Here is a 16,703-nt window from a genome sequence, read left to right on the forward strand (position 1 = left end):
TGGGGTTTGCGTCGTGATATTATTACGCGAGAACTTCTCAAGCTGAGTTGATCCTTCACAAACCTCCTCCCCATCATGTCAGACCATTGGCCGAGAGAAGGACACCTGCATTTTCCCTGCTTCGGCCGAGAGAAGCTAACGTACCCCACGGCGGGGAATGCCGGTCACCGCGCATAACTCTTTCTTCTCGGCGCTGTTGGTGTGTGGTGTGCCACATCACCATATCGTCATTGGTAACGCCAATCGAACTAGAGGCCTGCCCGTCCATAGCACCCCATGGAAGTGGATGGAGTTGAGTCCACTGGAAAACGCCACCGCGCCCACGATCGACGGCATATCCAAGTGTGCGACTAACCGTCAATAGTTCTCTCATCCGACTGCCGTTACGAGGCCTGTGCGGGTACGAAAACAACCACATACGATTTTGTATGGTCCATCTGGGGGTGGAATGCGCCTCAACGTGCCGCTGCGGATGCTCTATAGCTCCTTCACTCTCGAGGCGAATCCAATAGTCCAAACCATGAAGACGGTCAGCCGGAAATAGAGTCCTCTCTATCGCTCCCCGAGGGCAGAAGAAGCTGTGCCCGACTCTCGAGAACAAACTTCAATCGTCCTGACTACTGTCTGACTCACTGTCCCAACCCAGCGTATAGTTTTGCGACATCTGAGTAAGCTCATCATACAGGCTCTCACGCTCGTCCAATTGGAGATGGCGAATTGTTGCGTCTCTGAGGTCCAGGATTTGGTCTTTCATCCTCGAGTCGCACACCAGGCCGGCGGAGATGTCCAGCCCGCCCCTGCTCCGTTGGCTGGTCTCGAAGAGCCCATGTGGAAAAGTCTCCAGCAGCGGGAAATGGAGCCCGGTTTGATAACTACGCAGAGGTCAGTCAACAGAACAATTTCCGAACTTCAGGTCCGCCCAATCGCTATGTCTGCATTGTGAGGTTTTGCGGTGCTTGTCAGGAAGGGCAAATAGGAAAGGCAAACCAACGTGGGCACCTACATCTCAACAATGCTCTCTTCGTTGAGCCTCCTGCGTAGCCGTTCTCCAGGGTCAAGGGTCAATGGACGACGATCTGACTTAAGGTGATCACGCTCGCATTCCACTTGGGAAAACATATGCAAGAATTTCGAGGCAGATGTCGTACTAAGTCGAGGAGAATAATTGATATCGAACATTGAAGGCTCTGGCTGCGACTCTGCGGAATCGTTTTCTCGCGCCGGTGCTCCTCCGTTCGCTCGACTGGCGGACGTCCCATTGCCATGATCGTTGACCTGGCTTATTGCACTGGTCACACTTGCCTGCAGTGCAAACAGATTCTGATGGCCGTTAGTGTTCAAAGCATCCTCGAACAAGGTCAAGGAGCCTCGTTTGTGTGCGCTTGCGGTAAGCCTTGTTGGAAGCGTGCTGGACTCCATTCCGGCGCAAAGTAGTGCAGTGGTCATCCAGTCAGAGCGGCTCTGCAGATGGACATAGCCAGGGAGCGACGAGGGAGGAGCAGCCAGCCGCACATACACCGATGCTTGCTGGCCAATCGTGCTAAGTGATCTGGCAGCATTGCAGGCTCGCGCCAACTGCTTTTCCTGTTCGATGCTTAGCCCAGCTGTGTGTAGGTAGATGTGAAGGACCTACTCTGGTAACTCTGGCACCATCCTCCATTCCCCACACCCAAATGCTGGTCTTACCGTACTCATCGCGCAGGTGTTCAATGTATTTGGCCGCGAACCCTCCCCAGGCATCGTCGGCCCCGGTGAAGACTTGAAAGCCTTGCATGTGGTCGCACTCTTCCGAAAAGGGTCGAATGTCGCGGTCCAGCAGGTCATGTTCCTTGGTCAGACTTTCGAAGAGATCCCCGCCAGCTTGCCAATCCTCGAACGGCATCAGCTGTGAATTCAATTCATATTCATGCAATTGAACAATGGACCTGGGATGATAATAGACTCTATTGAAGTCTGACCAGTATCGCACATCGGAGTCCTGAACCTGCGGCGTGGGGAGCCCGAGCTCAAGTTTTCTTTGATAGTCGACCGGTTCAATTGCCGGCTCTTGCTGTGTCGATATTTCCCCATCCCTAAGGCCGGTCAACTTTTCGACCTTCCGAGGCCTTTCCCGTAAGAGGGAACGTACCAGAGTCCTTGTACTGGTTGGCCTGACTGCTGTTGGGTATCATAGAGCGCATTAAATCTACGCATGGTTCCAAAACCACCTTTCAGATCGTAGATGACCGTTCGTGGAGTGAAGGTCTCGGAGCCATCAGCCCCGAGGCCGGGGCGGAAATGGACATCATGATCGACGACCGGCTCCTCGTTCTCAGAGTATGTGAAGTAGGATTCCTGACCGCCGTCCCTTGTTAGTTGCATGCGAAATGGCTCGTATTGCCCGGTGAAAGAGTACCTGTGTGTTCCAGAAATGAGTGGCCAGATAGTTACTCTTCTGGCCTAGCTGAACGGTCACGATCTCACGCATCGTGGTCTTGACTTCCTGGTCATGCTCGGTTCTTCTTCCGAGCTTGTTGGTCCAGAAGCCCGGAGGTACAATCTTTCTGGATACCGAGTTCAAGTAAGGACTTGTACGTCGAGGTTTCCGCCCGATGTTCCATATCACAAATATTGAGATGAGTCTTGGCGAAATTCGGTGGTTGCTACACCGACACAACTTGAACGGCAAATGCTATATATTTTCTATCTGGTCTGTATGATGAAACTGATACTGATATAATATAAGGTGTTCATCTTCTATGTGGGCTTCCTGACGTGTACTTGAAAAAGGTATCTTTGTATCCAACCTGCATTCTACAGGCTGCTTGCCATAGCCTACATCTACTCGTCACCATCCAATTCAAGACGTTCAGAGGCTCAAGGAGAGCGAAAGCTTGCTCTGAGGCGATCCCGTGACAACTGAATGCGGTTTCAAGCACCAAAGACAGTTTTAGGCACCAAGCTCGCGCAAAGATTTGACCGTATCCACGATCGTCTCCTCTAGACTCCGGTACTTCATGCCCAAAACCTTGATCGATTTGCTATTGTCAATGGCATAAGGTGGAAGGCTGTCCGCGAGATCATCTCGTAAGTTTTTTGCAACATCGGGGAACGCTTTTCGAATGATATCGCCCATATCCTTCTCCGTCCCCATGCCAGCGGTGACGAAGAACCTCTGCCCAGCAGCTTCCGGGTTTTCAATCGCGAGGACATGAGCCAATGCCAGATCACGAACATCGATATAAATCGGCGAGGGTGCCGGGCCATCGCGCGGCTTGCCAAGCATGAGATCGAGTATGAGTTTATTAGAAGTGTTCAGCTCAGCCAACGATGCGACGTGGTGGCGGATCGGACCATAGACCATCGGCGGGTTGAGGACTGTCAGAGAGAAAGTCGGCTTCTCGGTTTTCACGAACTCCCAGGCAGCCTTTTCCGCGAACGTCTTGCTTGCTCGGTACACGGCTTGTGCATTGGTCGTTGTCAGGGCTTCGTCCATGGTCATCTGGTTCCAGATTTCTTCGTTGTACACCTTCGGCGGGTTCTGTGGGTTGGCCATGGCGGCAAATGAAGAAGTGATGACTACTCGCTTGACAGACGGGGCGGATGACTTGATGGCTTTGAGAATCCCGGTAGTCCCCATCACCGCGGGGTCGAGCAGGTCTTTCTTGTTGTCTTTGACATTGTAGTGGAAAGGGCTGGCGGTGTGGATCACGGCGTCGAAAGGCGGATCCGATTTGACAGCCTCGTCGAATGCTCCCTCGAGGGCGATGTCTCCGACGATCGAATATGACACCGGTTTGCCCTTGAATAGATCTAGGAGTATGCGTCCTTTCTCGTCGGATCGCACCGTTGTGACGACCTTGTGCCTGGGGAAAACCTGTCAGCTTCATGTCAAGGGGGCATCTTATTAAGCAGATAAGGAGTCTGCTTACCCGTGTTCCAGTAGCTCGTGGAGCACATGGGTGGCTATGAAGCCTGTTCCTCCTGTGAGAAGAACCTTCATGTTGTCGTATCTGATGGTCCGACTAGATTCGCACACGATGATGGATTTTAAGATGGGTAAGGTTAGAGATCTCTTGGGTGAACGCTGATGTGGACGAAGATATTTAAAATGACCAATGGTTTTGATAAGATGCAGATGTTATATTGTGCCTTTATCTCGTCGCTGTTCGGCGATTATTATGTTCAACAACCGGTGCATCTGCCGATGACAAGGCGTTAAGACGGCCATGGTGACAGTCAGTTGCTTCTTAAAGGTTTGATTGCTTACGAACTTGACGACTCATTGGAGCTTCGCTGGAGACTTGAGAGATATGGGTATCATTTATCCGAGATAAAGGAGTGGGAAGCGGTGAAGAAGTCATCACGCCGCTTTTGTTAACGAGGCTGGGAAGTTAGTTATCCGGGGCATTGTGTTAAAAGCAGCATAATATGTGCTTCCATCAGCACTGCATGCGGCGGCCACAGTCCATCCATCCATCCAGCCCTCCGTCTAACAACAAGAGTCCTACAGAACTACCCTGGTATGCAACTGTCCTTTCTGAGGTCGCATGTGGACATTTGACATGCGATCACTGGCACAACCCTTCATGAGTGTGCCATGCGCATGATTCGCCAGGATGTGACGGCTCCAGCTTCATCATTATTCAATGTCCTTCCCATATCACGGATCGGGCCATGGCTCAAAGCCATCAGTCTCATTTGGCTTTTCACCAGTCTTGCTTCGATAGCGACTGTGCAGGCCCAAAATGCAGGGCAGATTGCAGCCCTCAGAAAGGAAGCTGAGGACTTGTTCTATCATGGCTACGAAAACTATATGGCCCACGCATTTCCGGAAGACGAATTACGCCCGATCTCTTGCAAACCCCTGACACGCGACCGAGAAAACCCGGCACATATCGAGGTCAATGACCCTTTGGGGAACTACTCCCTGACGCTCATCGATAGCCTGTCCACGTTGGCAATTCTAGCCTCTAACCCGTCCAATCCGAAAGACAACAAACCTCTGCGACTCTTCCAGAGCGGTGTTCGCGACCTAGTTGAACAGTATGGCGATGGCACCGACGGGCCGTTAGGGCAGGGGCTAAGAGCGAATGGGTTCGACCTGGACAGCAAGGTACAGGTTTTCGAGACAGCCATCCGTGGTGTGGGCGGCCTGCTGAGTGCCCACTTGTTCGCTGTCGGAGAGCTACCTATTCGCGGATATAATCCTCCAGAAGAGCAGGCCTCTTACGCCAGGACATGGAACAAGAATCAGACAGTGGGAGACACCAAGGGCATTGTGTGGTCCGATGGATTTGAATACAACGGCCAGCTTTTACGGCTTGCGTATGACCTCGGTAACAGACTGATACCTGCTTTCTGGTCGCCCACCGGGATACCTTATCCACGGGTTAATCTTCGACACGGAATCCCCTTCTATTTGAACTCCCCTGTCAATGCTCAACATGGGGATAGTGAGACCGAATCATATTCTCATCCGCCTGAGATCACTGAGACCTGCAGCGCAGGAGCTGGCAGCTTGGTTCTGGAGTTCACCGTGCTCAGCCGGCTTACCGGCGACTTTCGCTTCGAGGACCTCGCCAAGAGGGCGTTCTGGTCCATCTGGGAGAGACGGAGCAGTATCGATCTAATCGGATCTGGGATCGATGCTGAGACAGGCAACTGGATGGGAACATGGACCGGAATTGGCGCTGGGATCGACAGCTTCTTTGAATATGCATTGAAGTCACACATTCTGCTTTCCAGAGAAGCCTATCCCGTTACCGATGATCCAGTCAATGTTGAAGATCCGCGGGTTCTGTTTGAGCCACTAAGCCTTGCGGAGGACAGCTCGCTATCCTTTCTTGACGCCTGGAACACCGCCCATTCCGCCATACAGAGACATCTTTACCGTGGCGCGGACTACCAACATCCTCATTATATTCAAGCCGATCTGATTACCGGCGCCGCTCGAGGCTTCTGGATTGATGCATTGAGTGCATACTATCCGGGTGTTCTCACTTTGGGAGGCCACATAGAGGAAGCTCAGGAGACTCATCTTCTGCAGACGGCTCTTTGGACAAGGTTTTCCGCATTGCCTGAGCGGTGGAATTTGATCACGGGCGGGATTGAGGGCGGTCTGGGCTGGTGGGTTGGCCGGCCTGAGTTCATCGAGTCGACCTATTATCTCTATCGCGCCACGGAAGATCCGTGGTATTTCCACGTCGGAGAAATGGTGCTTCGAGACATCAAGCGTCGGTGTTGGACCAGATGTGGCTGGGCCAGCATTCAGAACGTGCTGACAGGTGAGAAGACGGACAGGATGGAGAGCTTCTTTCTGGGAGAGACTGCAAAATATCTCTTTCTCCTTTTCGACCCCACACATCCTCTCAATCATTTGGACGAACCTTTTGTGTTTACGACCGAGGGCCATCCGTTGATCATTCCCAAGGGTACCAACCAGCGGAGGAATCAGAGCAGGCTCTGGAATGCCCCGATTGCGGAAGAGGGTATCTGTCCTGTGAGACCGGAACCATTGCCGTTCACGATTTCCAACGTTGCTGCAAGGGGCGACGTGTACCATGCCGCGAACCTTGCCAGACTTCATCTCATGCCCACCAGAGACAGTGTTGAATCAGTCCTCGGTGATTATGCCGCAGACCATCCCAGTATAACATTGTCCGATATCAGCTCACCATCCAACTACACCTATTTTCCCTGGACGCTCCCGCCTGAGTTGGTGCCGTTCAATGCCACAACCTCTGTCACTCCCACCAAACCGACACTAGACATATCGTTCCCCGCAATACCAAACCCGGGCCAACCGGCTCCACCCCTTCAGCGACTGAAAGAAGGCATCCTCATCAACTTCATCGGCGGATTGCGACTAAGCTTGATCCAAGACACGCCTGTATTGTACGACGATGGGATTTACGACGCATTCCGCATCCAAACAATCAACAACATCCCACTCGGCAAGGACGAGAAAGTGTTTCTAGCGCGTGACACCGGCAAAGAGATCCTGATCCCTGCAGATCCCAACTTCACCCGCATCCGCGATCCAGTGATGCTCGACGTCGTGGTTGACCTGGACGGGCCTCTAGAAGAAGAAGGACCAGACTCCCCAACACAAAACTCTTCCGAGGAGGCATTCATCATTGATATACCTGACCTCGACTCCGCAACGGACGGAGCAATGAAAGCTGCATGGAATGCCATTGTCTCACAACTCTCCAGCCTCATCAGAGACCGCCCGCAGCCTGCCTGGCCGTTCGCGACCCCGTTCGCTCTCAACAACCCAACAACATCCTCAACGCAACGAACTCTGTCTCCATCGACGGGACGTATCCCACGCTATCATCTCGCTGCAGTCACCCCCTCTGGGCCCGGTGCAGCTCCTTTACCGGACTGGCCTGAGGTAGCGACCATAACGACCCCAGGCGCACAGATCTCACCGCTCCCGTGGACCAAGGTCTACGCCACAGACGAGCTGTGCGACCATAAACTCCCCCTGAGCGTGGCCCGAACTCATCAAATCCTTGTCGTCAAGAGAGGCGGGTGTAACTTCAGCCGCAAACTGCAGAACATCCCTTCCTATTCGCCGTCGGCGCAGTCGTTGCAACTCGTCATTGTTGTGTCGTACGGGAACGGCCACGCCGCGGATGTCAATCTCGGTGGTGAACACCAGGATGGCATGGGCGTGGAGGGCGACGAGGATGCTTTGATCAGACCGTTCCTCGACCAGCCGCAGCTTACGCCGGCGGGGCTTCCGCGCCGCAATCCCGTGCCTATGGTCATGGTCGGCGGGGGTAAGAAGGTATATGATGCGCTGAGGAGGAAGGCTGTCGGCGTTGGTGTGAAGAGACGGTATCATGTTGAGACTAGGGGTGTGCGGATCGCTAATTTGAACATCGTGTAGACCTGTTATCCCATTGCCCTGGGATGGTTTGTCTAGTACAGGTACTGGGCCAGGTGTGTGTGTATGTATATATATATATACAGGAGAATGTTTGTGTTCGGTCAGTCAGTGAGTCAGCTCCTCCTTATACAATGTACATCTAAGTAGTTGCCGACGAAAGGCACCAAGATTGAGAATCATAACCATGATGTTGCTATTACATTACTATGTCTGCTTCCTTCTCCCTATATGACCACATGTAGCAACTGAGCGGTGGTCGTGGCAGTGGCACTGACGAACTGAACTATATCCCCGACCATCCCCCAGTCTCCTGTTATTTTGGTCTATTGTCTTCATACAATAACGGTATCAATGGCCATACAATCAAAAGTACAGAACACAGGCAGTAGGGACTATGTATTTACTACCATCTTCCCCTCCATCCTTTCTCCCAAAGCTGCTCTTCCTCAGCTGCTCTCTCCAATGCCCGTCGCCACTCCCTCTCCATGCGTCTGGCCAACTCATCCGGCCTCTCTCTTTGCCCTTCAGGGCCGGAGGAGGAGGACGTGGACGAGGTGGTGGTGGTGGCGGCTGTGGGACTCTCACACCCTCTGAGGCCAATGAACCGTCCAAACCGTCTGCGTTTCGTCTCGAGATCGATACTGTTGCGATCATTGGATGCTCTTCCCATGGTATTCTCCGGGTCTGAAGTCGTCCACGCAGGAATCCAAGCAGGATACATGAACGTCTCGTCCACAGGAGGGTTGACCTGATGATACCATCTCGCCAGGTCGTCTAGCTGGTCATGTGTCAACAGGTGATACTGTAGCAGGGTGGTCGGGAACAAGGGGTGTGATAGGCCGCTTGAGACGGAGATCAAGGGGACAAGAGGTGCGCGGAGGTGTTCGACGCTGTGCATGTATTGGATGCGGTTGCGGAGGGTGGTGGGCGAGTAGGGGTCTGTCCCGCTTTTGCGCACGACGACGTGGTATTTGGGCGGTAGGGGGAGGCGGAGACGAGACCGAGCCTGGGCCTGAGGGTGAGGGTGAGAGCGTGGCTTCTTGCGAATCGGTGAGCGGGGAGATCGCGATGCTGATGCAGATGTTGAGATTGGACTGGGGATGTGTGGTCTTGTCAACCGTTTGGAGCTGCTCAAGGGGTTGGAAGATGGGTTGGGATGGGGATTGGGATTGGGATTAGTGTTCATAGTAGAAGTCGTATAAGAGAGGCCTTCTGTCGTTCTGGATGTCCATGGTGACGGTGGTGAGGAGTCTGAGGACGCGGGAGGCGACCAGTTCAACAACGTCGTCGTGTCCGAGAAGGGGGATTGGATCTCGTCTTCCCTGATCGATGCCATGGTCCTGGCGCTGTCTGGGACAGTGTATGTATTGCTGTTGCTGCCGACACCAGTACCAGTACCATTACCGCTATGCATGCTCAAGCCAGTGTTGACGCGCAGAGGTAGTGTGATGCGAGGACTCCTCATAGCCATTCTGCTCTGCCTGCCGTCTTCACGCATGCTTTGGAAATGCGCCGTCTCATACGTCCACATTTGGTATGTTGGTGACAATGGCATGGTGAAAAGCATCTGTGTTGGCGAAGTCACGGGTGTCGTAAGGCTGTTGCGTCTGCAGCTGGACCCATTGGCATTCGCGGCACCGGGAGTATATGAGGCTGAAGTCTCGCCACGAGCAGCATCGCGTACCGAGTCACTTCGCCGGAGGGAGCATGTGGTCATCAGCTGAGGCAGGGGTTCGGCCAGGTGCTGGTTCAAACTGGTAGTGGGTGAATGAGGTGATCGAGGGGATGGAAGGGTCGGCGATGCAGGATTTGAGGGAACCATGCCTGCAACCTGGCTGCTATTGCCGTGGTGGTGAATCGCTGCAGTTGGAAGACTGAATCAGGTTGAGCAATGAGCGCCAGACTTCTAAACACTGCTGTGGATGAAGAAAGGGAAAACCAACGGTCAGATAGAATACATTCGCAGGAAGCCAGCACAGAAGAGTTTGAGATGTTGGGAAGTGTATGTTTGCGGTCTGGCATCTTTGAACTCTTCCAAATGAGAACCTGGCTTGCATCTTGGACACAATGAGGTGTGGTTTGCAAAAATAGCATGCCATGGTCTGTACTGCATCCCTTTGTACGTGATACTTTTGCGGGCGGTGGTTGTCTTTGTCCCGGACTCGGGGGGGATGCTGTCCTTTGTGGAATATTTGGCAATCCGCCACGCACCACAATGGAAGCTGTCGGCATGATCGCTCATGTGAGGGTATGCTTATAGCATTATCCATAGTTTCCTTGAGGTCTTGACAGGCTTTCAGTTTGTTGGCATGAGGCTGGGCCGAAGTTCGAACAGGAGGATTGATGTCCAATGGTCCTGGGGACGTAGAAGGGGACGAATTCCAGCGTGAAGACAAGATGTAATCCAGCGCCAATCTTCGAAGGTGCTGACTGGAGGATTCTTGACGACAATGGTTGGAATGTCGCTTTCTCAAGAGACACCGTGCGCTCCATTGTCTCAAACCACTCCTCCACATCACGAGGGTGCAATAGCCTTCCGAAATTGGGAATTCATGAAAGATTGCTGCCAGTCCTTCCCATGAAGCGATTTGTATTGCGCGTACCTTTCGCGGCAGACGTACGTCGAAGAATTCCTCGGGGCACTGCTGTCGTAGCTGCGAAAAGGTGCCAACGTAGTATATCCACAGAAGAGCATAGTCGGATGTCGTTGTTTTGGCGAGAGTAAGTCATAGAAGTACAACAGACATGTTGCAATACCTATCAACCCATCAAAGAGGCTCTTCAGTAGTTGAAGCCGAGGGTGTACAGGCGGTGACCCTCATAGTACCTACCATAGGGTTATTGACAGGCATGGGACCAGAGAACAAAAGCAGTCAGCCAGATATGCACCATGCCTGAAGCTGAATAGTAACAGCACGGGCCATGCCTTTGTTTCATTCAAAGCTGTGGTCGCCTGGTCGAGATACCGGGTGCCTCAGTCGCCCTGGGAATATCTCCGGACTGTGACAGAAACCAGAACCAGTGAGTCGCCGAAGCTGATGTTTCCCACATTGTGGCCAGCTGATTCTTGCCAGAAGCTCCATCTTTGATTCGAGAGGAGTCAATCAAGGGAAACAGAGAAGAGGCTCGAAGGGTCGCTGTGTACTTCACAGTTTCGTGGACATGGTGACCTACCTAAAGATACATGTCTATAGCCGCGTAGATGGATTTTGCCAAAGACAACAGGACGTCTCCATCTCATGGACTGCCGAGTGGTAATCGAGGCATCGCAAGTGAAAAGTAGTCGTGGACTTTGACGGTTGACATGATGTGGCGGATTGATTGTTCTTGCTGCCTTCGATCTCATTTCTTTCCCTCTGGAAGTCTGGGGGCAGTAGCAACATAAACCCGTCAGTAGTCAAGAAGAATTGCCCACTCAGACGCTCAAAGGGAACTGAGACCCGGAGACTGTACCTGCCTCATGCTAGCCTTCTCTGCTTCTTTGCAAGAGCATTGGCGGTTTCCGCACTAGAACATGGTCGCCATCAAAGTCATTCATGGTGTTGCTCAGTGCTCACTCATCCCATTTCATCAAAATATATCAGCTCCAGTCTTCAGGTGGTGAGTCCTTGATTTGGTCGATCAACGAGAGTCTCAATCCTTCGAGGAACTGCATCGCACAGGTGACTCGTCGACCTCTTCGACAAGTACCGGCGGATTGGGAGTGCCGCCACTTACATCAAAGCGTCTTTTTTGACAGGAATCGGTCGACGTAAGATCCGTTTCGAGATTCCCCAGACATGGTGACTTGCATGCAGAAGGCCAGTACTACCATGCTCCATTGCTTGTCCACAGGGCCTTCCACGCGGGGTTGCTAGGTCCTTGAGGGAGTTGGGTCCAAGCAGCGCTGTCAATCAATGTGTATTAGGCTATACAGGTCTGTCAACAGGTTGATTGCCCCCGCGCTCTGTATCAAGATTTGAATCGTCGTTCGGATCCGATGGCCAGAGTTTGCTGCATGGCCTTTGCTACAGACCGGTCCATGTCTCTCGAGTCCTAGGTTGGTTGCGCCCGTGACGGGAGCGACCTTCTTCTAGGAGGATATGGCCCGCTCTTCTGCGTGGCTCAGCATCTCCCCATCTCCGCGTGGGAGAGCATAACTTCTGTCATCCTGAGAGATTATAGGACGGAACGGTACACTCCCCCCACCTAGCTGGGTTTGGTTTTGCCTCGTATGGTCGGCAGCTTTGGTGGGAGCACGAATCACACTCTGTCAGCGCCAGAAGCACATGATCAACTTTCAGTCAAAACAATTTTGGTGATTCGCTCGACGCGACGTAATGTGAGAATCTTGCCCCAAACCTCTCCAGCGACGAGAGATGGAAGCTGGGGAAGCTGGAACGACAATCCGGGGGACAAACCATCCTCGGTCGATTTCGATTAGTGCTTCAATCCTTACCTCCCCTGGTCGAGCCTTACTGCCATTGGGTACGCAGGCTGGCATAGATGGGCAATCATTTCTTCAGAGTCAAAGCAGCCGAGATGAAAGACGCTTACACCGTTACACGGGATGGTGTCCCAATGGGCCACCGGCACGCGACATACCAGGATTGCCAAATCGAGGGGTCATGTATTCCTGGGTCTTTCGGGGTGCTACCTCTCTCTCCACCAGACAATCCTGGGGTCGTTATCTCACACACACGAAGAGACTCACCTGACCATCAAAGACGACCGATATCATTGTGCAGACTGAATCTGCGTGTACCGTTGAACACATCTAGGAAGAGCTCAGACGTGTCCATTAGGCACCATGACCATCCCCTCAGGCAGTCTTGCCGAATTTCCTTCCTAAAACAAGCCAGGCAGACCCTAGACCATGCAAGGGAGCGCCACAAGCCACTGTCGTTCAGGCCCAGATACACCTGGGGGAGAAGATGGGACCATGGTGAAGAAACAGTCAGAGTCTCGAATCCTTCAGGCGCCCCAAGGTCATGCAGCCTGCGGTATCCGTGCAACAAACTTGAAGACAGCAGTCGGTCAGTCGTTCAATCAGACGCGTCCGGTTAAGGGTTCTCAAGCAAGCACTGAGTCCCGAGTGCTTAGCAGTCATTGGCAGCGGGCCAAGGAAGAGTCAATGGCAGACAAGAAAGCCCAAGTGTGGCGAAAGGCTGAAACCCCTGTCCACCATGGAAGTTAAAGCAGCCCATCGTCATTCTCTCATGTCAAAATCCCAGTCGTTGTAACGCTGATCCGGGGGTCGCCCGTTCGATCTTCCCTTGAATTGCCGTTGTCGTCGAGACCAGCTAGCTTCGTTCCACCATTGATGGTCCCAGATATATCAAAGTCCGACTCTGTGTATGCATCCACCATGACTTGGACGCGGGATACTGTGGGATATTCCCAGCCCCCGGTCAACCCCGGACAATCAGCAGCTCACAGATCTGGCATCGCCCTTCTGGACTCGGCCTTCTATGGCTGGAGGTCCGACATCTGTCTGGCAGCTCTTGACTTGCTCCAGTTACAATGTTCAGATCACAGAGCACAAGGTTCTTGACCATCACATGGGATGCCCATGAAGGCACCCGGGGTTCAATCTCGATGGCAATCGAACCCCCGCCCACAAGAAAGTGGTAGGGGGTGAGCTCTTTGAACCGATAAATGTCACTTGAGTCCGTATATTCGTTCTGAATTGCTCTTCGCAAATCCTAACACTTTGACCAGCTTGGTGTCTCGTTTCCAAGATGGCATCTCAGGTTCATGATATCGGTCGCGATCAGGAAGACCTGTAGGCCGATCATGCTTCGTGTACTGACACTGCTAACAAGCTCTCTCCCAGGAACGCGAATGAGAAGTATGTCGACGAGAAGCATGGAGCAGCCCACATCGATCTGGCAAACAGCGCTTCAGCAAAGTATGGACAACCTCTTTCTCTCACGGTTGGTGGTTGGCTAATCCCAGTTTTTTTTATAGAATCCGGAACCCTCTCGCGCATCTCAGTAATGAAGAGGTCGTTAGTGACGTGAAAGAATTTGCAAATTCCAGTGGCTTGGGAGAATTGACACCGACATTGGTGAAAGGTGCGCTGGTCGCGAAAGACCCTCCGGCCTTCGAGACAGTCCCTGGCCTCACTGAGGATGAGAAGGAGGCCATCAGAAATGAAGTGCTGCACAAATGGAGGCAGCCGACGGCTCTCTACTTCACCATCATCCTGTGCTCTATTGGTGCCGCCGTGCAAGGTTGGGATCAAACCGGTTCCAACGGGGCCAATCTTTCGTTTCCCGATGCTCTAGGCATTCCCGTCTCTAAGACCCTGGCGGATGGCTCGCCAAATCCGAATGCTTCTCGCAACCAGTGGTATCAGGGATTGATCAATGCTGGTCCTTACATTGCTTCTGCTTTCATGTGAGTCTTGAAGGCCATCTCTCCTTTCCACTCGGCTGGCTGATATCATGTGCAGCGGTTGTTGGTGCTCGGATCCGCTGAACAACTATTTCGGTCGACGTGGAACAATCTTCGTGTCTGCAATCTTCTGCCTGTTGTCTCCCATTGGCAGTGCTGTTGCCCAAAGTAAGTCCCACGACCTCACCTTTTTGATGACTTAACGGGCTGATATGTGTGATGCAGCCTGGGAACAACTCTTGGTCACCAGACTCTTGCTTGGAATTGGTATGGGATGTAAAGGGTCGACCGTGCCCATCTTCAGCGCCGAGAACGCTCCTGCATCAATCCGAGGCGGGCTCGTCATGTGTTGGCAGATGTGGACGGCTTTCGGTATCTTCCTGGGAACTTGTGCCAATCTGGCTGTCAAAGACACCGGAAAGATCTCGTGGCGTCTCCAGTTTGGTTCGGCCTTACTGCCTGCCATTCCGCTGCTGATTGGGATCTACTTCTGTCCAGGTAAGTCTGAGCCCTCTGTTCCGGTGGTTGCATTGGTATCCTGACTCGCCTCGCTAGAATCTCCTCGTTGGTATATCAAGAAAGGCAAATACTCCAACGCCTACAGGTCCCTCAAGAAACTTCGCAACACCGAACTCCAAGCCGCCCGCGACTTGTATTACATCTTTGCTCAACTACGCATGGAAGCTGCCTTGGTTGACAGGCAGACGAACTACATCACCCGTTTCGTCCAATTGTTCACCATCCCCAGAGTTCGTCGTGCGACTCTGGCCTCCTTCACAGTCATGATTGCCCAGCAGATGTGCGGAAGTATGTGTTGGCCATTTCCTGAGATCGTTTCTCCTGGAAGTGAGCATCACGCTGACCAATTCTGTTTTTTCTAGTCAATATCATCGCCTTCTACAGCTCCACCGTCTTCGAACAGGCCGGTGCTTCCGTCACGAACTCGCTCCTCGCCTCGTGGGGATTTGGTCTAGTGAACTTCGTCTTCGCCTGGCCAGCCATCTGGACAATCGACACTTTCGGCCGTCGATCTCTCCTCCTGTTCACCTTCCCCCAGATGGCCTGGACACTTCTTGCTGCCGGTCTTTGCTATCTGATCCCCAGCAGCAGCTCGGCTCATTTGGGTCTTGTGGCTCTCTTCATCTACCTGGTACGAGTCCGAGTCCGACTTTCTAGGATGTATTTAAGTTTTGATATTTCGGTCTGTCTCTTCTGGAAGAGATTGATGGCTGACATTTGCCCACCTCCGTAGTTCGCCGCCTTCTACTCTCCAGGAGAAGGTCCAGTCCCATTCACCTACTCGGCCGAAGTGTTCCCGCTGTCCCACCGTGAAGTGGGCATGTCCTGGGCCGTAGCCACATGTCTCTTCTGGGCAGCCGTTCTCTCGATCACGTTCCCCCGAATGCTTTCGGCCATGACTCCTACGGGCGCCTTTGCGTTCTATGCCGGCTTGAACATCTGCGCTTTGGTCATGATTTTCTTGTGGTTGCCCGAGACAAAACAACGCACTTTGGTACGTATTGAGCAGGTTCTCTCCATCAAAAGAAGAAAGATGAATTTCGTCTTGCTTGTCTAATTTCCCAGAAAAAAGCTTTGGGTAATTGTGCACTGACATCAACCAACAGGAGGAACTGGACTACATCTTCGCCATCCCGACCCGCACATTCATGAAACATCAGGTCGGCACCGTTCTGCCCTGGTGGATCAAGACCACTATCTTGCGCCGCAAGATCGGCCCTTGCCCGGCTCTCTGGTCGTTCGACGGCCATGTTGACAACGACAAGGAATTCGTCGAGACGATTCGTCGCCAGAGCGTGGCTGTGGCTGAGGGCCGACGTCGGAGCAGCATTGCTGACAAGATTGCGAATCGATTCTAGGGGTCTGATTCCTCGAGCCCCTGTTAGCCAGCAAGCTTTTTTAACGCATTGTAGAGAGGCTGTTTGTGGACTGAAAAGGTATGAGAAGATTTAGGACTCAGCAGAACATTTGAGCCTTGGGGTCAAGTACGGTTCTCTATGATTTGCAGCATGGGTGTGGACATAGTAGGTTCACGGTTGACGACTAGTGTGCGTGAACCAGTGTTTGAGAGTAAGTAGGGAGGAAGAGAGGAAGGGAAAGAGGCTGAGGTAGGTATGTTGATAGTTCAGAGGCAGAACGATTTATGATTATCTATACCTAAGTCTTGTACGACTTGACAACGACAGCGGAGCAGGAGTAGCTGAGCCAGTATGATATGTATATGCACCGACTTGGTGCGCTTTCTCGCTGCATGGGAAGATTATGAACCGGGAGTTCGGGCTTAGCAAATGAACCATTATATACAAGTATACTTCACCTACCCCTCTGCTCCACCCAGACTGCGCAAGGCTGGGGATTGGAAATGTCGATTGTGTGACACAGTTCCGACCAGAACTTGGTGCAACAACATCTCCTGTGTATCTATCTG

The 16,703-nt window shown here is 52.6% G+C and overlaps 5 protein-coding genes across 5 annotated transcripts; 2 read left to right on the forward strand and 3 right to left on the reverse strand.

Moving 5' to 3' along the window:
- Positions 1 to 999: 999 nt before the first annotated feature.
- A1O1_02315 (uncharacterized protein) lies at positions 1,000 to 2,467 on the reverse strand (the record flags this gene model as incomplete). Its single annotated transcript, XM_007723226.1, has 4 exons — positions 1,000 to 1,604; positions 1,651 to 2,072; positions 2,129 to 2,334; positions 2,396 to 2,467. The coding sequence occupies 4 exons, from the start codon at positions 2,465 to 2,467 to the stop codon at positions 1,000 to 1,002; spliced, it is 1,305 nt and encodes a 434-aa protein (XP_007721416.1).
- Positions 2,468 to 2,929: 462 nt separating this feature from the next.
- On the reverse strand, positions 2,930 to 3,982 carry A1O1_02316 (dihydroflavonol-4-reductase; the record flags this gene model as incomplete). Its single annotated transcript, XM_007723227.1, has 2 exons — positions 2,930 to 3,845; positions 3,912 to 3,982. The coding sequence occupies 2 exons, from the start codon at positions 3,980 to 3,982 to the stop codon at positions 2,930 to 2,932; spliced, it is 987 nt and encodes a 328-aa protein (XP_007721417.1).
- A 597-nt stretch (positions 3,983 to 4,579) lies between these two features.
- A1O1_02317 (mannosyl-oligosaccharide alpha-1,2-mannosidase) lies at positions 4,580 to 7,879 on the forward strand (the record flags this gene model as incomplete). Its single annotated transcript, XM_007723228.1, has 1 exon — positions 4,580 to 7,879. The coding sequence occupies one exon, from the start codon at positions 4,580 to 4,582 to the stop codon at positions 7,877 to 7,879; it is 3,300 nt and encodes a 1,099-aa protein (XP_007721418.1).
- Positions 7,880 to 8,282: 403 nt separating this feature from the next.
- A1O1_02318 (uncharacterized protein) lies at positions 8,283 to 9,701 on the reverse strand (the record flags this gene model as incomplete). The annotated part of the gene is made up of 1 exon (XM_007723229.1): positions 8,283 to 9,701. One exon carries the CDS (start codon positions 9,699 to 9,701, stop codon positions 8,283 to 8,285), a length of 1,419 nt encoding a protein of 472 aa, XP_007721419.1.
- A 3,898-nt stretch (positions 9,702 to 13,599) lies between these two features.
- On the forward strand, positions 13,600 to 16,134 carry A1O1_02319 (uncharacterized protein; the record flags this gene model as incomplete). The annotated part of the gene is made up of 9 exons (XM_007723230.1): positions 13,600 to 13,643; positions 13,695 to 13,769; positions 13,829 to 14,260; positions 14,316 to 14,425; positions 14,483 to 14,755; positions 14,813 to 15,064; positions 15,139 to 15,407; positions 15,510 to 15,770; positions 15,883 to 16,134. The coding sequence occupies 9 exons, from the start codon at positions 13,600 to 13,602 to the stop codon at positions 16,132 to 16,134; spliced, it is 1,968 nt and encodes a 655-aa protein (XP_007721420.1).
- Positions 16,135 to 16,703: the final 569 nt, after the last annotated feature.

This window comes from Capronia coronata, assembly GCF_000585585.1.
Source record: "Capronia coronata CBS 617.96 chromosome Unknown acBCG-supercont1.2, whole genome shotgun sequence".
Classification (NCBI taxonomy): domain Eukaryota; kingdom Fungi; phylum Ascomycota; class Eurotiomycetes; order Chaetothyriales; family Herpotrichiellaceae; genus Capronia; species Capronia coronata.